At 45.8% G+C, this 25,520-nt stretch overlaps 1 protein-coding gene across 1 annotated transcript; it reads right to left on the reverse strand.

Annotated features, from left to right (window-relative positions):
• Positions 1-1,444: 1,444 nt before the first annotated feature.
• On the reverse strand, positions 1,445-23,871 carry LOC142565935 (uncharacterized). Its single transcript, XM_075676560.1, has 2 exons — positions 23,628-23,871; positions 1,445-4,214 (listed from the first exon to the last, which is right to left on the reverse strand). Exon 2 carries the CDS (start codon positions 4,189-4,191, stop codon positions 3,859-3,861), a length of 333 nt encoding a protein of 110 aa, XP_075532675.1. The 5' UTR covers positions 4,192-4,214; positions 23,628-23,871; the 3' UTR covers positions 1,445-3,858.
• Between the last annotated feature and the right edge of the window lie 1,649 nt (positions 23,872-25,520).

The following is a 25,520-nucleotide window of genomic DNA, read 5'->3' on the forward strand; positions in this document are numbered from 1 at the left end:
GCAATCTTGTCAATAGACTTAAACAGGCGTCCAAAGCTACATGCCGCGTCAAACACTCGGGGCAGCTTGTGGCATGCTCGGTGGGAGTGGTCTACGTCATCCCACTTTCGTGCGGCAAAATGTACTTTGGGCAGACGGGACGCTGCCTTAACATCCGCCTTAGGGAGCACCAAGGTGCGATCAGGAATGAAACAGGTTCGAATCTGGCCGCGCATTGTAGAGTTTGCTCATGCAAACCCATGTTTGAACAAACGAAAATACTGTATAAAAATATGCATCAAACTAACCGCGAGATTGTAGAGGCCTACTTCATGCATGTGAACTCAGGCGCTTGCGTCAGCCAGCCTTCTATCACTCTACAGGATAAAGAAGCTGATTTCTTGAATGGCAAGATAGGCTAACACCCTTGTAACGTCATTTTACACGTGTTTACATTTTCTGTATATTATAGTCCGTTGCTTGAAATAATAAACCAGTTGTTAGTCTGCGCTCGTGTTGTGTACTTCCTCTTGTCCTTCGTCCGGGTTGCGCTGCCCACTCATAGGAACATGGTCAACAGGAGGTTGAATCGCCTTTCAATTTTTTTTAGTTTTTCTTTAACAGGCTGCGCTAACGAAATGTGGCGCACAGCCTACGCCCTACATGGCTGAAGTGTTTTAACGCGATAGCGTTAAAGGCCCTGTGTCGCAGAAAATGCGGCATTGGCGTCCCGCGTCCAGCGTCGATCGTCTTTTCTCAAATAATAATCCCGAGCCACGCATACTCAATCACTCTTCTATCACTAAAGTTGCTCATACTTTGTCTTTACAAAGTTATTCCTCAGAATTTCGAGAATGACAGTCCACAAGCAAATGTCATGTAAAAAAAAAAAAAACACCGACATCACATACCTTTCATGTTAGATCTTCTCAGACTTTGAATATTAGAAGTACGAAACAGTAACAGGAGATCGTCCCACACAAGAGGCCGCGTTTTTACCAGAAAGCTCGCCTTCGTGCGCAGCATTCGCCGCCGACGTTTACTGGTAAACATTACGGTTACATAAGCTGCATTTGCCGGGAAGCGTGAAAAGCACTCAGAGGTCTTCGAATGCTATCGCGTTCCACTCTTAAAGGCGAAGTTCGAGCATCCTCCAAGTTTCTTTAATAACGAAAGAAGCGTACAGAGAACTGCCTGTCTCTTCAATGCTACTTATCCAATACGGCATGGCATTGGGCTAGTTGGCGATCATCGTAATAAAATGCTATATTGAGCTCGGACGAAACAGCACGTGCAAGAGAGAGACAAATCGCTCCGTTGTCTGCCTTCTTCGTGCTGTTTCGGCCGCGCGCTAAACATTTTCCGCGAAGATGCTATATGCTGAGAGTGAAAATCGCGATTCTGGGATGTAAAGTTTCGCGACCGATAATTGAACCGCGCCAAACAAAGACATACGCAAAAGAGACACGATTAGACAACGCACGTTTATTTATCATCATACAAAAATTTACCTACTTCAGTCGTAAGCCGAAGCTTTTGTATTAGATATTAGCTGCGACGTCGACACCATGCGTTGTTACGGCGTTTTTTTTTTTTTTTTGGCGATAACCAAAGTTATCTCTCTCAACTTGCAACACATGTAAACTCGGAAGACGACACTTTAACAAAAAACACAGTGTCAAACGTCTTTTTAATGTTGTGCCTCTAAAAGCGTCCTTTCCGGCTCGTAGGGATCACTGAAACAACACAAACACAGCACGCACTCGCACCTGCATACCTATACAGTTCACACCTCCTGAGACTGCATGAATAACAAGAAGCGTACGCATTTGTAAAGCGCAACAGTTTTCGCTGGATCAAAATTTCTCGCATCCGCCCTCATGACACACGCACACGCACTTGAAATGACAACTCGCTGGAGCTTATCAGCACTGGCAACTTGCTGTTTAATGCTCCGGTAAGTATATGGCACAGAGACATTTCTACTCCATCACTCGCTTTTTAGGCCTTCTAAATATTAAATGATCTTCTTTTTTTGTCTTGTAAAATATTCCATAGAACAACGACATCACACACAAATGCTCTTCTGTGAACGGACGATGCGACATATACGTGAAAAAGAGGCCGCGCTCAAAACGAACATCAACAGAAGTGTGCACAAATCTCCCGAACGTAATGCATGGACCCATTGACAGAGTTATCCGACTTCGAACAAGTGCAGCCTGTACTTTGGAACGTTTCTCGCAGTAACATTAGATAATTTGATTATTCTCTCATCTACTTTAATGCCTTCGATGTTTTGTATAGGTATATGGGGATATTGAGTGGCTCACACACACTTTGCGAACAGCATATTTGCGAAGCCAAATGTTACTCTCGCATTCATGGCTCCTTGAAGTGCAAGTCACTGTAATTTACGTAAGATTTACCCTTATACGGATATATCTTACGCGAACACGAACACGGAAGTTTGTGTTTCACGTGCGAGAACTGTTGGGAATACCCGACCATTCTCACACTTGAAACAGTATGCAATTGTACACCTCTCGATGAGTGGAGGAAAAGCTGTAGCACCGTGTTTCTACGGGGTTGATAGCATTATAACAGAAGTGCTGATCCTTGTTGCGCATTCTGCAGCATAACTGACACAAGCATAAAGTAGCCATGTGATTTTCAACTCCTTGTGTCTGCGAAGGACGTCTGTTGTATATACGGTGTCGAAAAGGTTTACCACTAGCGACTAGCTTTATTGTTATCCGTATTTCGTTCGTCTCGAAATTTCAATTACAGAGAACATTTATGTGGTGATCTGAACATTTAGACTATCAATATAAAACAAAAAGACTGTTACGTAGAGATCGCGGTGGTAGACGCTCTGGCAGTGAGATTAAAGCCTGCCTGCTCCCGTCATACTCATTCCTCGTCATTAAAGTTACAACCTATATATATGGGGGCTTACACTCAAACTGCCTGTTTTTATTTACCTTTTAGCTATAGCGCTTTGTCATAAATGAGACCAATAGTTCCTATGCGTTTATCGAGAAGCCTTAGTGAATGTCATTAAATTAAAAACTCACTCTGTGCTACACATATGTGTGCCACAGAAGCCATAAACGGTACTGAGTGCGTCATGCCCATATTCAAATACGTCGTTTTTTTTTCCCTCTTGCAAATTGCAAAGAGCGTTGAATGGAAGCCAGAAAGGGTTTTACGTCACTGGAGAAAAATGACGAATAATAAAGGGAAGTATTCTTCAGTCTGTTTTCGGTAGTGTTAGGAGCTTTTTCTTCATTTTTTTTTCTTTCTAGCGTTTCTTTTCACCTTTTGCTAGAAAACTGACAAGAACATGGGAATGAAACTTATTTGGACGTGGTGACTTGGTGTTTAAAAATCGTAATCTCTTTCCTTCCGGTAGATATTCCTCGTTACAGGTGTCGGCTCTACGCGCTATTGCACAAATAACTAACGTTAGCGTTCCTCGTAGTCATAACAATAAAAGGAAGCGTCCGGCACGGACAGCCTAATCGAGCTGAAAAGATCCTGTCAGCCTGGACATAGGCCTTTCTTCGACGATTCTTGGTCATTTCTATATTGCCCACCGGCCGCCTCCTCCGCCAACTGGCAGCATTATATGTCAGGGTCTCCTTCTTTCGTAACAGGACGTATAGGCTTGACAGCGGGGCATGTATATGTGCGAAACGCGACGCATTCCGGAATAACTCCGACAGTGTGTGTGTGTGCCGCCCGGTGTTTTCTTTGCGAGAGCCGGCAACACACACTGCCTCGTTAACAGACTGCCACCGTTCCCAAGACTGGCATCACCCTCGGTTGGGCGCGCATGCAAAACCGCGGCCTTCCCGCTGCAGTTCGAGTCGCCCTTCACTCGACGAGCACCATGTCGCTGGAGCGCAAGCTGGAGGTGTAGTTTCGCGTGCGCGCCCGGGCCGCCTCGCGCTTGCGTCGGTCCTCCCTGGCCAGGTAGAGCCCCACGGAGCCGATGCCGAGGAAGAAGAGCAGTCCTCCGGCGAGCAGCAGCACGATGCCGGCGATCCACAGGGCCTCGGGCTCCTGTGGCGACGAGCCGAGCACAACCAGGATGATGCCCGCGCTGAACAGCAGTCCCCCGAGGCAGCAGGACAGCACGCCCAGGTTGAAGTAGCGCTTGGGCGTGCGCGGCTCCTCCTGGTAGTAGGCGTACGTTGAGCTGGACATGGCGGCCGCTGGACGAGGGCCTCCTGCGAGCGAGGGCGCACAGAGGAGGCGCGTTGGCAGTGGTATGTACCATCGCTTCGCGGGAAGCGCGATCGAATGTCGTCGCGCGAACTGTTGCACGTTCGTTTGGTGCTGCCGCTTGTCGCAGGCACAGCATGGCGTCTGCACGCACATCTTGTAACCTCCATTGTAGAATAACAGCCTTCGTGTCTTTTTTCGAGTTGCATATATACAGATCGTCCTTCATCATCATCATCATCAGCCTGGTTACGCCCACTGCAGGGCAAAGGCCTCTCCCATACTTCTCCAACTACCCCGGTTATGTACTAATTGTGGCCATGTTGCCCCTGCAAACTTCTTAATCTTATCCGCCCATCTAACTTTCTGCCGCCCTCTGCTACGCTTCCCTTCCCTTGGAATCCATTCTGTAACTCTTAATGACCATCGGTTATCTTCCCTCCTCATTACGTGTCCTGTCCATGCCCATTTCTTTTTCTTGATTTCAACTAGGATATCATTAACTCGCGTTTGTTCCCTCACCCAATCTGCTCTTTTTTTATCCCTTAACGTTACACCTATCATTCTTCTTTCCATAGCTCGTTGCGTCGTCCTCAATTTAAGTAGAACTCTTTTCGTAAGCCTCCAGGTTTCTGCCTCGTACGTGAGTACTGGTAAGACACAGCTGTTATAAACTTTTCTCTTGAGGGATAATGGCAACCTGCTGTTCATGATCTGACAATGCCTGCCAAACGTACCCCAGCCCATTCTTATTCTTCTGATTATTTCAGTCTCATGATCCGGATCCGCAGTCACTACCTGTCCTAAGTAGATGCATTCCCTTACCACTTCCAGTGCCTCACTACCTATCGTAAACTGCTGTTCTCTTCCGAGACTGTTAAACATTACTTTAGTTTTTTGCAGATTAATTTTTAGACCCACCCTTCGTCTTTGCCTCTCCAGGTCAGTGAGCATGCATTGCAGTTGGTCCCCTGAGTTACTAAGCAAGGCAATATCATCAGCGAATCGCAAGTTACTACGGTATTCTCCATTAACTCTTATCCCCAATTCTCCCCAGTCCAGGTCTCTGAATACCTCCTGTAAACACGCTGTGAATAGCATTGGAGAGATCGTATCTCCCTGCCTGACGCCTTTGTTTATTGGGATTTTGTTGCTTTCTTTATGGAGGACTACGGTGGCTGTGGAGCCGCTATAGATATCTTTCAGTATTTTTACATACGGCTCGTCTACACCCTGATTCCGCAATGCCTCCATGACTGCTGAGGTTTCGACTGAATCAAACGCTTTCTCGTAATCAATGAAAGCTATATATAAAGGTTGGTTATATTCCGCACATTTTTCTATCACCTGACTGATAGTGTGAATATGGTCTATTGTTGAGTAGCCTTTACGGAATCCTGCCTGGTCTTTTGGTTGACGGAAGTCTAAGGTGTTCCTGATTCTATTTGCAATTACCTTAGTAAATACTTTGTAGCCAACGGACAGTAAGCTGATCGGTCTATAATTTTTCAAGTCTTTGGAGTCCCCTTTCTTATGGATTGGGATTATGTTAGCGTTTTTCCAAGATTCCGGTACGCTCGAAGTCATGAGGCATTGCGTATACAGGGTGGCCAGTTTCTCTAGAACAATCTGCCCACCATCCTTCAACAAATCTGCTGTTAACTGATCCTCCCCAGCTGCCTTCCCCCTTTGCATAGCTCCCAAGGCTTTCTTTACTTCTTCCGGCGTTACCTGTGGGATTTCGAATTCCTCTAGACTACTCTCTCTTCCATTATCACCGTGGGTGCCACTGGTACTCTATAAATCTCTACGGAACTCCTCAGCCACTTGGACTATCTCATCCATATTAGTAATGATATTGCCGGCTGTGTCTCTTAACGCACACATCTGATTCTAGCCAATTCCTAGTTTCTTCTTCACTGCTTTTAGGCTTCCTCCGTTCCTGAGAGCATGTTCAATTCTATCCATAATATACTTCCTTATGTCAGCTGTCTTACGCCTGTTGATTAACTCGTCCTGACACCGTCCTTACACAAGGCTAACACGACGTGTGTAAATGCGACAAATCTCTGTGCTGTATAGCACTCGTGTATCATGCCGCCAGCACATTTCGTTGTTCCCGATCGTATGGATATTTATCATTTGAATTTACTGTATTACAATATATATATATATATATATATATATATATATATATATATATATATATATATATATATATATGAGAAGCACAACTGCGCAGTTACACATATCAGCGGTTTATTTGCCCAATAGTTCAAGGGTTGTTCAGATGGTCCTTTTTCAAGGACCAACTGTAGCCCTTGAAAAACGTCAGGCCACCAACCGATACTGTTGGGCGAATAAACCATAGATAAACGTGAAGTTGTGCTTCGTATTTTTAGTCATTTCATTTCATTAATTAGTAATTCAGAAATTAATAATTCATTTAGGAAAACATAGGAGAAATTACTTGTAGTTACTAAATGAAAGAACTGATAAATTAATGCAAATGAAGGTAGATGAACAAACAACTTGCCGGAGGTGAGGAACAATCCCACGTCTTCGCATTATACGCGTGCGATGCTCTGCCCACTTCCTTCTCGTTTATTACATAACGGGGGTCTCGAATTTGGCAACATTGATGCCCTCAGTAGCATATACGATTTTATTGACCTGTTGCGCAACAGGTGATCTTATTGGGCGAAGGCGCCTTAGCCCAATAAGATAACGTGCTCGTGACGCCTGCGGCAGAGAAGATGTTCCACATCCGCCGCCAAGGTTTGTGAGTGGTGGCGCGGGCTAACACTCCTAGGGTTAGTTCTAGCAGTATAACATAAATACCCAAGACTGTGGACGGAAAAACGGCTCCGCGATAGCTCAATTGGCAGAGCATCGCACGCGTAATGCGAAGACGTGGGATCGTTCCCCACCTGCGACAAGTTGTTTTTCATCCACTTTCATTGCCATTAATTCATCATTTCTTTAATTCAATTAGTAAGTACAAGTAATTTCTCGTATGTTGTCCGTGGTGTCATTGTTTGTTGGCTTCTTATGATATGATTAATAAAAATCGGGCCCCTTGGTTTACACTCTTTATTTATATATATACATAGAGAGAGAGAGAGAGAGACTATGTAGTGCAGAGTGAGATTTGCCACTATCACAGAAAAGCTCTACTCAAAGGTAATCGACAATAGCCGGGCAAGGGAACAAGAGTTCAGTTACGCCAGTCAGCCTCTAGAGTCTGTGAAGGAGTACGTCATTTACCTAGGTCAATTACTCATAGGGGACCCTGATCATAAGAAGGAAATTTACAGAAAAATAAAAATGGGTTGGAGTGCATTTGGCAGACATTGTCAGATCCTGACTGGAAGCTTACCATTTTCACTAAAAAGAGACGTATACAATCAGTGCATCCTACCGGTGCTGACATATGGGGCAGAAAGTTGGAGATTGACAAAGGAGCTCGAGAACAAGTTAAGGACTGCGCAAAGAGCGATGGAATGATAAATGTTAGGCGTAACGCTAAGAGACATGAAGAGAGCGGTGTGGATCAGAGGGCAAACAGGGATAGCTGATAATCAAGTTGACGATCAGAAAAAAAAGGACCTGGGCAAGCAATGTAATGCGTAGGATGGATAACCGGTGGACCATTAGAATTACAGAATGAGTGCCCAGAGAAGGGAAGCGCAGTTGAGGACGGTAGAAAACTAGGCGGGGTGACGAAATAAGGAAATTTGCAGGCGCAAGTTGGAATCGTTGCGCAGGATATGAATAATTAGAAATCGGATGGAGAGGCCTTCGTCCTGCAGTGGACATAAGTTATGATGATGATGATGATGATGATGATGATGATGATGATGATGATTGGTGATGATGATGATGACGACGACGACGACGACTAGAATTCCAGGACGTGCTTCGATCGACTCGTCCGGCAAAGAGCCACAGGCGCACGCATGTGCTCCGCACGTAGCCGGTGGTGAGAAACACGCCCACGGCCTCTCCTTGTTTGCGCCGGCGGCGAAAAAGGCATGTCGCCGTGGGCGGGCTCGTGGAACACCGCGGAGACGATGCCGTATACGAGGAGGCGCGCGTGTCATCGCCGTGTGGACACGCGTGCAGCGCGGCCTTGCTCGTTGGAAATGCAAACGCCCGAGTACTCGTGGACCCCCTCGTGCGTGCAGTTGTGCAATCGAACTGTGACTGCCTGCAAGGTGGGTCGAGCCGCTGCTTCGAACGCACGCGCGAGTCCTCCGAAATGGCACCGCAGGCGCACTGCAGGAGGAGCCTACACTATATATACAGCACCGCCCACGCCTGTTCCAAGACGCCGCTTTTGCCTCGTCGCTTGAAACAAGTGAAGCAGACAAGATAGCGAAACACTGCTCGTGGTGCCTCGCCTCTGCAAGGTACATACCTGTATAGAGAACACGATGGATGGATGGATGTTATGAGCGTCCCCTTTGGAACGGGGCGGTGGGTTGCGCCACCAAGCTCTTGCTATTCTACTGCCTAATGTCCTACCTAGGTTAAACAATAAAACAGAAAAAAAACACTATGAACTACCCACCCAAATTTTCTGATCCCCTATTTCGAACTGTGCTTTTGTACGTATATATAGGATGTATCAGCGCCCCTATGTAGCATCCGCCATTTAGCGCGGTTTCAACGCTCCAAACTTCAGCTGCGAGAGAGAAGCGAGATGCTTAATTGACGTTGCTCATCTCTGTAGTCTGATCCCTCACGAAAAGTTGAAGCGGGAGTTGAAAAACCACATGCCATCGAAGGACCGGCAGCTATAGCAACCGCTATGCACGCCGCTTTTGAGCAAGTCGCCCGCCTTCAAGGTTGGCCCGAGGCTGCATTCTCTCAGCCGTGTCGCTTTTCACTGCGTATTCAAGAAAACGCACCGAGCCGAGCAATCCACACTTGAAGAACTTTAATAGCTCCATGTGAACACTGAAAGAGAGACCTGCGCCGGATAATGCTCGTGGTTGCTGTGCTCTATGGTCCAGTTTGGCAGTTATGCGTGTCTTCTATGCGACGAGGCTGAGAGTATAGAGCCTGAGTACAAAAAAGGAGAGCGACACCACCAATGTGAAAAAAAACCCTCTCAGCGGCATAACCCCTGAGCAAATGTACCAGGACCACAGGTTCGCCGAAAAATGGGAATTTCTTCTTAATTCAGAGGCACAAAAAGAAATTGATGGGTGTACTAGAAAGTAGCCCCACTTTGCATGCAGACAGCCACAGTTCGATTGCACAACTGCATGCGTGAGGGGACATGAGTCCCCAATTTTCAAGTTGTTCATGTATGAGCGCAGAAGAAAATCGTCTTTAGCGCGGAATTCCTTGTCCGCATACTCTTTTCTCAGGGGAATACAACGAAGTGTTTACGCTCGCACCGAATTCGCGGTATCTCACACAGAAGCTGTGCCTAATTCATGGCTCCCGCAAAGAGAGGATCGTCCATTTAAAACAAATCATTTTTTTTCTCGGCGTATTGCGAACGCTCTGGTTAGGAAAATATTGCGCGTGCACTGAAATCTGTAGCGGCGGAAGCGCAACGCTGGCTCAAACGAAAAACGGCACCCTTTGAGTCGGCGCAGTCAGCGGTTCTGAAATCGGTCAGCGCATCACGAATATTTTTTGAACTTGTGGGGCCAACGGAATCTTTTCGGCTGGTAGCGTTTTTGCTGTGACAAATGTGAAAGACATCGAAAAGGATGCCACCAGAAAATATGCAGAGATCGCAATCGCAGAGATCGCAATCGCAGAGATCGCAGGCCCAGGTCTCCGACTGTACACGTATTCTGGCAGACCGCCGGCAAGAGCACAGCAAGAAACTAATAGTCGTTCATGAACGACGCTTGTTTTTGGTGAACGCTCTCATTGGTGTTTGCGATATGGATTACTCGTCTTCAGTTTCGTTAACGCAGATCGAAACTTCTGCACAGCGCTTAAAGTTACCCGATGCTCCATATCTGCAACCCCAGTTTCCATCTTTCATAAGGTGGAGTCAATCACGCGTTCAGCTGCAAAAATAAAACGTGGTTGCTTCACATGGCCGCTGACGCGAACAAAAAGTAATTGGCACGAAGATTATGCCTTGCTTTTCATTACAGGGTAGGCGAGTAGACGTTTGTAAGCATAATCTGCAATGAACAAAAACATGCAATTGAACGCTCTTTTTCTTTTTTTTTGAATGGCGGTATTTTGACGCCATTCACTGCGATTTGCTACTCGAAGGTCAGTTTCATAGACATTTCTCAATTTTCATGGTCGGAGTGTGGTGCCTGACACTATCATGCAACTATGTTGTAGTACGTAATAACAATAATAATAATGCGCGTGAACTGTGGGCTGTAAGGCTACAAAAATCCGGACTAATGGTGACATTAACGCGTCCCAAAATCAGTTTTGCATTTCGATTTCATCAAAATGTGGCCGCCGTAGCGGTGATCCGGCGAAATGCATTGCCATTTTACAGGCCTGAATACTTTAGGCACTTCATCGTTATCTCAGCGCATTAGCTCTAAAAACGACTGATTATTTTCTGAGCCAAATACTGAGGGCTCGCAAGTGCGTCCGAGGAGTGCCACGAAAGACCGAGGTACTGAAATACCGCACCTCGGCCGTGTGGTGACCGCAGATTGGATTGAACTGCTATGTGAAAGCGTAATAAAAAAAAATGTAGGGCGTGGTGACGTCCGGTGGAACACTGCGGGTGTGCTTTCTCCACTGGGGATCTCCCTACTCCAGAACAGAGATGATGGCGACTTTCACGTCGTGCTCATGAACGTGTCCAGTGGCCTGCATTTGACGTACATGAAGGCAAGGTGGAAACTATTAACTTCGACATTGTGTTAAAGTCGCAAAACAAAATTTTGCGCCAATGCTGTTGTATAAGCATGCATGGGCGCACACGCGGTCACACGTTGCAAGCACAACGCGAGGTTTCGTCTCCACCCGTGTTTACTCAACAATGAGTAATTGCCCTCTTCGTGCGCGTGCGCGCAAGCACCGTATATGGTTGGTAACGCTTGCTAAGAAAAAGAAAAAGAAAATTAGCAATGATTGTCGCATATATTGCTTGGTTACATCTAGGCAATGTTGCTTCCCGAGCACTTATTGCGCACAAATGTGTTCATTTACAGAAAGTGGGCACGTCGTCACCACTGCTTGAAAATTTTCGCTGCGTCGTAATGGCACTAATACAAAATTGGACAATTTTACACGGAACACGTGACAAACAGCAAGAATGCAGCAAACACTTGAGCACGACGGTCACTCCACGACACACTATAGGAGGAGGACCTCATACTGATAAAGAGAATTAAGAGACTTGGGCTACTTGGTTGCTGGCTTGATGGAACATGGTTACAACGGCGCGTTTTGAAGGCGGGACGCAAAAAGAATGCACGGAGGAACCTCGCCGAAGTTCAACTGAACTTTACTTCATGCCGGAAACACAGATTGCCCTGCGGACACGCGCTTGCGTGTTTCGCGCAGACACGGCGTTGCTCAACGGCATCTGTCAAATCAAGTTTTGTGTACTGAGAAACAACACATAATTTTCAGTTAGCCAAGCTAAAGCCTCAATTTTGTTAAAAGCGATGCACCGACACCTGTCTGTTTTGCTTCTGTGCAAATGCAAGGCACTTGCACATTATGCCAGGTGTTTCATTATATGTGGAACGCTTTTTTGTTTAAAGAAATTGTCATATCTAGGCCGCTGCCGTTTTTGCTGATAGGCGACATGGATAGGAGGACCATTAGCAGCAAGAAGAAATCTTAACTATCATTTCGCTAATGAACTGAAATATGATAACTTCTTAATCAGCAACTTCCAGGCACACGTTGCAATTGCGAAATTAAAGACGGGGAGTAGTAAGGTAGTGTGTGCTTCGCAAAAATCCTATAACTAGCACCACTTTCGAAATATGCGACCTTAAAAATGAGCGCCGAAATACATGGGCGTTTCCAGTTAAAAGTTTACTAAAAGTGTGCCTCTAGCAGTTCCGGGCCATTGTAACTGCATACCGCAGAGGCAGTTTGTTTTCTTTCTTTTTTTCCAGTTTTTTTTAAAAGAAAAAATCTGTTCCACATAACAACTGGTATATATGATGGAGGGACAGTATACCCAAGCCGTTACTTTAGCACCCTTGTAACATAGAAAGGGTGCTTCGGGGCTGTCATTTCCACTGTATCATTCAGCTCTGCGGGTGTGTCGAAAGACACCGAACTTATAGACGCGCGCGGCTTATTATTTCGGCCAGTCCGGATCTCATAGCCATGATATAACATTTATATTTATTCTATATATACACGTTGGTGTTCTGTGTGTACGCTCTCGAGCATATATAAGCACGAAAATTTCGTGTAGATAGACCATCTGATGACGTCACTTCATATATGATGCATTGTACATAACGGACGTGCTTATATGCATTCAACATCATTCACATATATATATATATATATATATATATATATATATATATATATATATATATATATATCACATAGACTCAAGCATTGCTACGGATTAATCCCAACCATATACATAATGCCTTCATTGCCTGTATCGTATCGCCCTGGTGGTATTGTGCTGTCGATGTGCCTTGCAAGGGTCATATCGTCAATCGTTGAACTAAAATTCTAAGCACAGCCGAAGGGGTTAACTTCCGCCACTCAATAGGCTTTTGTTCGTTTTACTGCTCTTTGTTCCCTTTCCATGGCTTCTCTACGCTGGCGCTGAAAGTACGGAAAATTAAATCACCATAGTTATCACTGAACTATGCCAGCTCATCCTTATAATAATATTTGACAAGCTGTTTAAGATCCCAAAGTATGTGAGCTATGAGGAACTAACCTGGGATTAAATCTAAATGCATGGGCGTTGTTGCGTTCTGTGCGGCTTAAATTTGATCTTGCAACCTCGTGTTGAGTATAGGCGGACGCCATCGGAGGTACCGCGGTGGGAGCCTGTGCATCCCTGTAAGGTCCTTGCGGCGTAATTTATCGCCACTTCGGAGCAGCATCACTTGCCACACTTTGTCACCAATTTGCCAACGCTTTTGGGCCTCGTAAGATGCGAATAATTAATTCGCACCCCTTCCTATAAAATACACCCACGCTTATGACCTCCGCGTGTCACGCTGTCTCGGCAGGCGAGCATGCCTTTATGGAATCAAACTCAATGTTGCTAACCCCGGTAACTTCGTACCTAAAAGTCAGCAATACTCGAGGCCACGCGCACCATTGTGCAATCCCATGCATAGATGTTCCAGAGGACTTCTATCGTGTGACCTGTTTCTGCAGTCACTACTCATCTTTTGGAGTGTCTCTATCAGCTGCAACACATGCATATGACCCATGGCTCAAGCTGCAGAGTGTTCCCTGGCCGCAGGGATGCCCCGTCTGTTAGCAACAAAAATTTAGAGGACGCTTAAGCTTCGCCTTTAAGAAACCCGATAGCATTCAAAGATCCCTGCGTGATTTTTCAGCCTTCCCGGCAACTGCAGCTTATGTAAGCGTAATGTTTACCGGGAAAAGCTGGCAGCGAACGCTACGCACGAAAGCGAGCTTTCAGTGGTAGAAACGCGGCCTCCTGCGTGGGTCGATCTCCTGTTATTGTTTCGCACTTTTAATATTTCAGTCTGAGAAGATCTAAGATAAAAGGTATGCGCTGTCGGTGTTTCTTTTTTAACATGACAATTGTTTGTAGGCTGTCATTCTCAAAATTCCGAGGAATAACTTTGTAAAGAATGAAAGACAAGGTATGAGCAACTTCGGCGATAAAATAGTTGTTGGGTATGCGTGGTCCGAAATTATTTTTCCCGAAAGGACGGTCGACGCTGGACGCGGGATGCAGACACCGTGTTTTCTGCGACACGGAGCGCTTAACGCTGTCGCGTTAGAAGCGCCTCTGGCCTTATGAACCCTGCGTGTGTGCGCCGGCGCTCGCTGCATGCACGTGTATGCACGCGTGTGTCGCTCCATCTTTCGCTCCTTCATATGGGGCAGCATACACTCCTGTGGTCGGAGATCACGCATCCACATTTCTTCAATGGACGCAGCATTATTAGTCTCCATGGTTTACAGCCCATATTTAACAGACCGCTGTGTCGCAAATGACTACTCTGAAGACTTACACTTCTCTCCATACTCACCTGCGTGGGTGTAAAAAGAAAGCACTTAATTACGAATCGCTGTCTTTCTTCAACACGCGAATCGCGGTGTCAAGGTGCGTGAGCAAGGATTCTATACTTTCCAAGCATTCGCAAGAACGCTGCAGGCAGGAAGGAGGCCCATCCAACAGCTGACTCAAAGGCGGAGGAGTGGTGCGGTTTGTGTGGGAGTCGGTCGCGTCAGACGGCGACGTCGCCAAAGGAGGTGTCGCGGCGGAGCAGCGCCTTTCAAGGCGTTCCCCGACGCGCACGCTTTTTCCGCAGCGCGGCCGGGAACACCGATAATAATAATAATAATAATAATAATAATAATAATAATAATAATAATAATAATAATAATAATAATAATAATAATAATAATAATAATAATAATAATAATAATAACTATTAGTAGTAGTAGTAGTGCTAGTAGTAGTAGTAGTACAATTGAAAGATGTTAATGACCAAGTCATGCACGGCATTCACGAATATTATTCACGATGGAATGAGTAACTTTATACCGCTAAAAGGTACTAAAGGCTCCAAGTTTCCTTACTAGTTTTCTGTTGAACTGAAAACAACTTCGAAGCTAAAAGACCGCGACAACAGGAAGGCACAGCGTGCAAATCAGGAACACTGGCATATAGATTTTAAAATGTACAGGGCACTTCTGAACGTCTTTAAAAGCGTGATCATTCCATCTATATAGCACATGTGGAAGCTAGTACTTCTAAAAATTCAAAGTCTTTTTGGTGACACGTTCGTGAATAGTCATCCAACAATACGAAACAAGAGATATCTCTCTACTTAGTGGCGACAGCCAACCTGTCCCAGATGTCGCGGACGGAGTGACGGAGTTAGTGAGCTTTAAGACCTGTCTTAAAACCTGTCTTTAAGAGCATGAAACGCTTAAAACCGTATTTTTCGTGTGACCCTGGTGGCATTCAACCTGCTTTGATTAAGACGTACGGGTCCTTGGTTGTTCCAGTGCTTACTTGTATTTTTAATTCTGCTTTAACGACGGACACATTCCCAAAGGCTTAGAAAACAGCGCGGGTCGTCCCCGTGTTTAAGTCAGGGGTAAAAACTGCTACGAGTAACTACAGGCCTATTTCTCTCCTATGCGTAGCACCTAAATTATTCGAGTCAACTCTGCACTCAATAATTTCATCCTCTACTGAAAATAATATCATTACTCAGCAGCATGGATTCATATCGGGACGCTCCGCAACTTCCAACCTCGTTAGCTTCATGATGCATGCCTCTCAAGCAGTCTATAAGAAAGGACAGCTGGATGTCATTTATTTTGACCTCAGTAAGGCGTTTGACAAATCCCGGTGCAGCGCAATTCTCCACCGGAAAATCCAAAAAAAAAAAAACGTGTGTTGAGAAAATTGCACAAACAGGCCTGGAGTGCGGCCTGATCCCGGTGACCAGAACCGGTAACGCACTCTCTCACCAGAGCAGGATTGGCCACCCTGGTGCAGTACTGGGCCACAACCTCCTATATGAATACAACAATCAAACCCCGGCCCTCAGTCCCCAGCAGCCGCGAAGCAACTGACCACGGCGGCGGTCAGATCTGTGACGCTGCAGAGGGTGCTAAGAATACCTGGCTCCGGACAGGCCGCCATTGGAATCTGAACCTGGCAACGTTTAACGTTAGAACGCTATCTAGCGAGGCGAGTCTAGCAGTGTTATTGGAGGAATTAGAGGGTAGTAAATGGGATATAATAGGGCTCAGTGAGGTTAGGAGGACGAAAGAAGCATATACAGTGCTAAAAAGCGGGCATGTACTGTGTTACCGGGGCTTAGCAGAGAGACGAGAACTAGGAGTCGGATTCCTGATTAATAAGGAAATAGCTGGCAACATACAGGAATTCTATAGCATTAACGAGAGGGTGGCAGGTCTTGTTGTGAAGCTTAATAAGAGGTACAAATTGAAGGTGGTACAAGTCTATGCCCCTACATGCAGTCATGATGACCAGGAAGTCGAAAGCTTTTATGAAGACGTGGAATCGGCGATGGGTAAAGTCAAAACAAAATACACTATACTGATGGGCGACTTCAATGCCAGGGTAGGCAAGAAGCAGGCTGGAGACAAGTCAGTGGGGGAATATGGCATAGGCTCTAGGAATAGCAGAGGAGAATTATTAGTAGAGTTTGCAGAACAGAATAATATGCGGATAATGAACACCTTTTTCCGCAAGCGGGTTAGTCGAAAGTGGACGTGGAGGAGCCCGAATGGTGAGACTAGAAATGAAATCGACTTCATACTCTGCGCGAACCCTGGCATCATACAAGATGTAGACGTGCTCGGCAAGGTACGCTGCAGTGACCATAGAATGGTAAGAACTCGAATTAGCCTAGACTTGAGGAGGGAACGGGAGAAATTGGTACACAAGAAGCCAATCAATGAGTTAGCGGTAAGAGGGAAACTAGAGGAATTCCGGATCAAGCTACAGAACAGGTACTCGGCTTTAACTCAGGAAGAGGACCTTAGTGTTGCAGCAATGAACGACAATCTCATGGGCATCATTAAGGAGTGCGCAATAGAAGACGGTGGTAACGCCGTTATACAGGAAACCAGTAAGCTATCGCAGGAGACGAAAGATCTGATCAAGAAACGCCAATGTATGAAAGCCTCTAACCCTACAGCTAGAATAGAACTGGCAGAACTTTCTAAGTTAATCAACAAGCGTAAGACAGCGGACATCAGAAACTATAATATGGCTAGAATTGAACAGGCTCTCAGGAACGGAGGAAGCCTAAAAACAGTGAAGAAGAAACTAGGAATAGGCAAGAATCAGACGTGTGCGTTAAGAGACAAAGCCGGAAATATCGTTACTAATATGGATGAGATAGTTCAAGTGGCTGAGGAGTTCTATAGAGATTTATACAGTACCAGTGGTACCCACGACGATAGTGGAAGAGAGAATAGCCTAGAGGAATTCGAAATCCCACAGGTAACGCCAGAAGAAGTAAAGAAAGCCTTAGGAGCTATGCAAAGGGGGAAGGCAGCTGGGGAGGATCAGGTAACAGCAGATTTGTTGAAGGATGGTGGTCAGATTGTTCTAGAGAAACTGGCCACCCTGTATACGCAATGCCTCATAACCTCGAGCGTACCGGAATCTTGGAAGAACGCTAACATAATCCTAATCCATAAGAAAGGGGACGCCAAAGACTTGAAAAATTATAGACCAATCAGCTTACTGTCCGTTGCCTACAAAGTATTTACTAAGGTAATCGCAAATAGAATCAGGAACACCTTAGACTTCTGTCAACCAAAGGACCAGGCAGGATTCCGTAAAGGCTACTCAACAATAGACCATATTCACACTGTCAATCAAGTGATAGAGAAATGTGCAGAATATAACCAACCCTTATATATAGCTTTCATTGATTACGAGAAAGCGTTTGATTCAGTCGAAACCTCAGCAGTCATGGAGGCATTACGGAATCAGGGTGTAGATGAGCCATATGTAAAAATACTGGAAGATATCTATAGCGGCTCCACAGCCACCGTAGTCCTCCACAAAGAAAGTAACAAAATCCCTATAAAGAAAGGCGTCAGACAGGGAGATACGATATCTCCAATGCTATTCACAGCATGTTTACAGGAGGTATTCAGAGGCCTGGAGTGGGAAGAGTTGGGGATAAAAGTTGATGGAGAATACCTTAGCAACTTGCGATTCGCTGATGATATTGCCTTGCTTAGTAACTCAGGAGACCAATTGCAATGCATGCTCACTGACCTGGAGAGGCAAAGCAGAAGGGTGGGTCTGAAAATTAATTTGCAGAAAACTAAAGTATTGTTTAACAGTCTCGGAAGAGAACAGCAGTTTACGATAGGTAGCGAAGCACTGGAAGTGGTAAGGGAATACATCTACTTAGGGCAGGTAGTGACCACGGATCCGGATCATGAGACTGAAATAACCAGAAGAATAAGAATGGGCTGGAGTGCGTTTGGCAGGCATTCTCAAATCATGAACAGCAGGTTACCACTATCCCTCAAAAGGAAAGTGTATAACAGCTGTGTGTTACCAGTACTCACATATGGGGCAGAAACCTGGAGGCTTACGAAAAGGGTTCTGCTGAAATTGAGGACGACGCAACGAGCTTAAGGGATAAGAAAAGAGCAGATTGGGTGAGGCAACAAACGCGGGTAAACGACATCTTAGTTGAAATCAAGAAAAAGAAATGGGCATGGGCAGGACATGTAATGAGGAGGGAAGATAACCGATGGTCATTAAGGGTTACGGACTGGATTCCAAGGGAAGGGAAGCGTAGCAGGGGGCGGTAGAAAGTTAGGTGGGCGGATGAAATTAAGACGTTTGCAGGGACAACATGGCCACAATTAGTACATGACCGGGGTAGTTGGAGAAGTATGGGAGAGGCCTTTGCCCTGCAGTGGGCGTAACTAGGCTGATGATGATGATGATGATGATGATGATGATGATGATGATGATGATGATGATGATGATGATGAAGGCGTTTGATGTCGTATGCCACAAAATATTCCTTCATAAGTTGACACAACCGGATCTGCACCACTCTCACAGCGCTGATACGAAGCTACCGACGCGACTGGTACTGCTACATTAGCGTGAATGGTCAGTCGTCAGAACTTTATGCGGTTACAAGTGGAATTCCTCAAGGGTGTGTCCTGGGCCCTCTTCCTTTTTCGCTGTTTATTAATGACCTTACCGCAGTCATTCAAAACATTTTTTTATTGAAATGAAAATAAAAGAAAGAGACCTAGTCACATTTTAATGGTGACGGCTGCTCCTTTTCTCATAGCGGAAACAACAGTATAAAAAGATATCTAAGAAAATGAAAAGAAATCACCTCATACGGTCAGAAATCCACAGCACACAGTCCTATACACACATGAACATAACAATATAAAAGTCAAATAAAAGTTGCACCCCAATGAGTTTCTTAAACAAAGTCACAAACACACACAAACGGCCGTGATGTAGACTGCGATGAGCATATAAACAGATGAGGAATTATACTTCAATTTTGTTATATGCTGATGACGTGAAACTTTTCAAAGCGGTAATAAATTTTAATGATTGCGCCGCTCTTCAGAAGGACATAGTAAATTTTTCGTCATGGTGCGCTGAAAACAAGCTATTCATAAATGCATCAAAAACGAAAGTTGTAAACTTCCCGTGGAAGGCTGACAGGACTTTGTTTCCCTATAGCGTTAAAGATGTTCTCCTGCCAAGCGCTCAGGGGACGAAGGACCTTGGAGTGCACTTCGACAGCTCTCCGAGTTTCTCGCCCCACGCTCAACAGAGGAGGCAGCCTGCACTTCGAACGCTCGGCACAGCATGTCGGGTGACGAGACACTTCAAACAACCTGGGCCATTTTCAACTTTATATAAGAGCGTATACGCCTTCCAGTTACTGAGTACGCCTACGTCTTTTGGGACGGCACCTGTGTCAAATTGTGAACTTCTCGAAAACGTGCAAAAAAGTTCACACCTATATTTAAACATCGATTCTGTCAAAAACCTTCCGTCTCCATAGAGCTAACAGAGACGCCCACGTTACCTACCCGTTACCGCGCGAGTCTTAGGTTCGCTTAGTGCGCAACTTTTATCCCAGCTCACATACGGCGTAACCGCGTTTTCTATCCGATACTACGTAGCGCCGTACCACGTGACTCCCAGCAATTACGCTTGCATGGTTATACGCTTCGAAAACCAGCCGGCCCAGTTTCAACGCCTACTCTACGGATGACCGCTTACACGTCGTCGGACTCGGAGCGTATACGGACAATCAGTGTTGAAACGTGAGCAAAACCTTGGGTGGCGAGTTGCGCTGTTCGCGCGATTTCTGGAACAATGATGCAACGACTTCAGGGCGTGTACGCGGTTCAGGTTGCGTAACAAACTTCTATGGCTTACTCGTAAGGTGTATGCTTCATTAAAAAGTCGCACTGTAGTCGGATAGTCACGCTTGCTAGACAGGTAGTCGCGTGCCCGACGCTCGTGAAATATAATCGTCCGAGTAATTACGAACTTTGACACCATCTTGCAACGTATAGCTAGTATCCGTTCGGTAAAGTTGCTAGCAATTTACATTTTAAAGCGAGCTTTTTTTTTTTTGCATATAGCTCACCACGGTTTCCAGTCCGTCGGACGGTCGGTTTGTGAGTCAGTATCTCGCAGGATATATTTGTGGATACATGTATATAAACGCCGGCCTCCGTGACAACTGCATGTTGACCGACAAAGTAGTGCGAGCGAGTGCATGCACCTCTGTCCTGCGCAATACAGCGATAATCACGAAATAAAACCTGCAGATATATATAATATAGTCTCATAGATTTATGTATATTTAAAGCACGCAGACATATTAATGAAATTGCGTATGATAATAAACAGCTCATTTGAGTTTCTTAATTTGGGCTACTCAATTCATAAAAACGGTGCGTGGGCCGTCGGATGCGTGTTCATTTTCAAGAAAGCTCCTAAAGCGTTTCAAAAAATTGAATTCCACACACCTTTCGAAAGGTTATCGTCTAAAGAATTTCGTAGATTTCCATGCAAGATCTCTCTTTAGAGTTGATCAGTATTCAAAAGCAAGGGCAAGCTCTTAGATACGAACCATGAAAATCAGGTTTGTTTACAGCAAGTATAGAACACCTAAATAGTTTATCAATTTCTTTTCTTCTTTTTTTGTTTGTGCAGGAAAAATATTAACTAGAAAGTATGTTATAAGTAACAATCTACATTTTAAAACGCATTTGCTAATTTACTGGGATATAATTCGAAGTTGCATTCTACTGGTGCTAAGGTACGGGGAAGAAACTTGGATGTTAACAAAGAAGCTCGAGAACAAGTTCAGTACCGCTCAAAGAGCGATGAAACGAAAAATGTTAGTCGTAACGTTAAGACACAGGAAGCGAGCGGTGTGGATCAGAGAGCAAACGGGGATAGCCGATATAGTTGACATTAAGAGAAAAGAATTGAGCTTGGGCAGGCCACGTAATGCGTAGGGTAGATAGCCGGCGGACCATTAGAGTTACAGAATGGGTGCCAAGGGAAGGGAAGCGCAGTCGAGGACGGCAGAAATCTAGGGTGGGTGATGAAATTATGAATATGCAGGTGCAGGTTGGAATCAGCTAGCTCAGGGGCAATTGGAGATTGCAGGGAAGGCCTTCATCCTCGCAGTAGATATAAAAATAGGATAATGATGATGACGACTATTATTATTATTATTATTATTATTATTATTATTATTATTATTATTATTATTATTATTATTATTATTATTATTATTTCGAAGTTGAGCTATGATAGATTGCACGGGAGTTCACGGACTACTCCGTGTTGGAGAACCACAAATGCAGAGCGAGTTGAAATCGGATTAACGCTCAGCTTTGCGACGTCATTTTGAGAGTGTAGCTGAAGTAAGCTGATGGTAAATATACTGCGGTGGTCGTAAAGATGAGGCAACAGCTGTGCCAAAGAACAGCCGCTGACATCTATACGTAATTCCCCTAGAATATGTGGGTGTGCGCGCGTGTGTGTGTGCGCGTGTGTGTGTGCGCGTGTGTGTTCCATAAAAGCTGCAGATTTCGCACCATGTCGTAAGATATATGTGACCGCATGCTCGACACACTCTTCTGCTAATGCGTGCAGATGTCATGCTTACAGACACAGGGTAGGAAAGCCACGAGGCGCGAAGGTTGCATGGCAAGAAATTCGACTGCGATCAAGGTGGGACCTACACAGAAGGGAAGCGAGCAACAATGACTAAGGACTCTCGCCAGTCGTCTTGGCTCCTGCTCTGTTCCAAGATTTGAGCCCTTATATAGTTTGCGAGGCAGATAACAAATGTGAGAAGATTGTATGTCCGAACACGAGGGAAAAGGAACAGGGGGCACGCCGGACGATGTGATTGAAGCCGAGCAGTGGGCAAGTGATGCAGGGTGCAGGGCTAGCAGAAATCCGGAGACTATAGCGCCATTTATATCTGTCCTTAAAATGTGCTATGATCTGCAACGGCGTTCGAATATACCAGTCATTCAATATATTTCCTTGTAGCGTATTTTTCGTAACTTCGGAGCAGCATCACTTGTCACCTCCTTTACCGCTTTGCCAGCGCTTTTTTACTTAGTAAAATGCGAAATATCAATTCGGAACCCTTTCCTAGAATTGATTAGAATTGTCTGGAATCTTAACTGGCGTCTGCATCTTTTAGCCCATTTGGGGGACGGATATCTCGAAAAAGGTGCTAGTCTTACCATTTTTGTTAAGAAGACATGACTTCAATATTGATTCGCAGTTCCGACATCTATTCTGAAGTGAGTAATTAAAAGATAATTAGCATATTTTAGATAATTAGCCGCACTACAGTTCCTTTTCTTTTTTTGCTTCTTACTATAGTCACGTAGCCTAGATTCAAGAACGACAGGGCCATAAATAAACATATGCATTTTTTTATCTTCAGCAAAAGGAAAAAAATCTTCCTGTATATATGATATAACTTTTTACCTCTTAGAGTGCGCATATAGCGTACTTTTCGTGCTCTCTATAAAAAAAAAAGTGTCGAACCTGTTAAAAGCGCCACTGGCACAGCCACAGTATTTGCATATTTCGACATTTTCTTAACTATAGAACATTCACGCTGCAGCGGCCAGAAAGCGTGTACGTCCATAAAAGTACAATTTAAGTTTCACATTGTATACAATAGTACGTTTCCACACGACCGTTCAGGTAATTGATCTGTGACATGTGCATGGCACGAGGTTTCGACAAACTCATTGCACAGAGATAGTATGGCTTTCCCGCATGGTGACCACTCCGTTTATAGTATCAGGCGTAGCATGAACACAATTATACAGTTACATGAGCCTGGAAATGAGTCATGCGCAGACAACACGCCGACACGGTCGAGGCTCTTAATTACGATCGTGTCAGCGCGTCCCCGCTTGTCTAAACTGTCCAATAGCCCGTTCCTCAAAGAACAGACACCTGCGCGTTCTTGCAGCTTTTTCTAATAAGTTATTTAGTGCTTTTCTTCCCTCCCCCCTCTCCTTTCTTTTTTGTTACCGTTAATTGTATCGCATCTACATGCTGTGTACGCGAGTCGTCGAACACTGTCACGATATACGTCGAGCGCACACAGACACAACACTGCGGCAGCTGACACCTATGCGATGCAGACAACCGCGCGCGCGCGCCGGAACAGTGGGAAGGGGCGCGATTCCGGAGCGACACTTACGCGGCGGTTGCGTGACGAGACCACTCCCGAGCGGCTGGAGTCCTGGGGCAAAGACGTCGAGCACGGGTTGACACTCGCTCACAGACCACTGGTCCAAAGTCAAGCCATGCTGCCGACCTGGCAGCGCTTAGCGCGTACGCCGTCTCGTCGCGGGCCGAGCCCGAGCTTTCCGACTCCGTGGGCCGCTGCGGACAACGCGCTGGCCGAGTGTATGTCGAAAGTTCCGCCGCACCCGCGCGATGCCGCTGCGAGGAAGTGGGACAGCCACGGCTGGCAACCATGACGGCAAACCGGTTTTCAAGGAAGGCCCCCAGCGTCTGGAGTCGGCGGGTGCCGGGATAGTAGCGCGCGACCTACGGGATGGGCCGGTGGAATCGTCTCCCCCTGCAACGAAGAAGCGCCGATTTTTTCGCGCGGTTGCGAAAGCGCGATGAGACCATTGGGCAATCGATGAGTGGATAAGCCACCCACTTTTTTTCACGCCCCCGGAGGAAAAAGAGAAAGTCGGTCGGCCGAGGCTTGCGACCGTTACAACACGCTTGCACTTATACCAGAGCGCAAAAAAATGCTCTGTATATATCTCATCGCATGACTGCATCATGCATGCCGTGTCACTGTTTGTTGCGAAATGTCTGGCAGAGGCCGCGCACTTGAGTCACATGTCGCGTTCCTTGGGGTGGCGAGTGAAACCAAACATCATTCTACGGATATGGGTCCCGGAAGCGCTGTGGCCTCCTCTGCGCACGCAGCAGCCATGCTTCCGAGTGTTGGGGGCAAAAGCCATGCGCTCCGTCGTGTCCGAGCGGGTTTCCGAGTGAACGCCGCTGTATGCGCGGTGCAACCGCAACCTGTTTGGCGAAAGGTAACCAGCGCACCATTCGGGACGCCCTAGCGCTTATCAAGACGTGTTAGCTCCTGCGCTTAACCCGTGCAACACTATTGAGAGGGTTTATAGAGCACGAGTGCTCATGCATACGTTGCTGCAGTTACTGCATATGTTACAGCAGACAGGAGTGCATGCACGTGTGTCTTTGAGACTGAATTTTTGTTGAAGACTGCAAAATAATATATATATATATATAAGTTGATAAGTGTCGTGGATAGCCATTGGCGATGGCATACAGGATAATAAGTGCGTTGTAACTTAATTGTGATGGAAATGCGCTTGTTCAGTAATGAGCTGTCTATATTCATCAGACTTATCATTATTACATCTAAATACGAGGAGCCTCAAGAAACACTACGGCGAATTTTTAGGCCATTGTGCAGCACAACAATGAGCCACACATTTCGCTTCATCGCTTTATCAGAAACTTGGTTAACCGAAAACGCGTGTCAACATTACTCCCTACTTGGCTATCATCTCGAGCTTGTATGTCGGCCACGTTTATCTACCACTATGACAAGTAATGAGAGGATGCGTCAAGTCGTAGACCTTTACGTACGTCAGTGAAGATGTGACGTGCAAAATTAGCAATGGCATGGTTTTTGAGTCTGCGTGGTGCGAAGTATCGAGGTATCATCCGATAATGCAATCAACCGAGCGGGGCAAGACGAATCGTCTCATCAATCCCCACCCTTTACCTTCATGCCCCTGCCGTCCAATTAGTGCGACCGACTCGAGATCCAGCGACTCAACCGCAGGATTTATCCTCCGCCTCACAGAAAGCTCAGCACTAAAGATGCCGTAGCTCTCCGACTTAATGAGACAAACACGTTTCCAAACGTACACAGATACAGTAAAATGTTCCCACATACATATCGCGCCATCTGCCCCTGGTGCGGCGACACACGCCCTACACTCTTTCACATATCGTGGGGGTGCGGGGGCAAACCTCAACACTTAAAGACGCCTAGCACGTCATTTGAGCGGTGGGAGGTACAGCTGACCGG

This window comes from Dermacentor variabilis, chromosome 1 (assembly GCF_050947875.1).
Source record: "Dermacentor variabilis isolate Ectoservices chromosome 1, ASM5094787v1, whole genome shotgun sequence".
Lineage (NCBI taxonomy): Eukaryota > Metazoa > Arthropoda > Arachnida > Ixodida > Ixodidae > Dermacentor > Dermacentor variabilis.

Excerpts from the sequence above, each read along its gene's own strand:
- LOC142565935 (XM_075676560.1), bottom strand. The coding sequence starts at position 4,191 with ATGTCCAGCTCAACGTACGCCTACTACCAGGAGGAGCCGCGCACGCCC.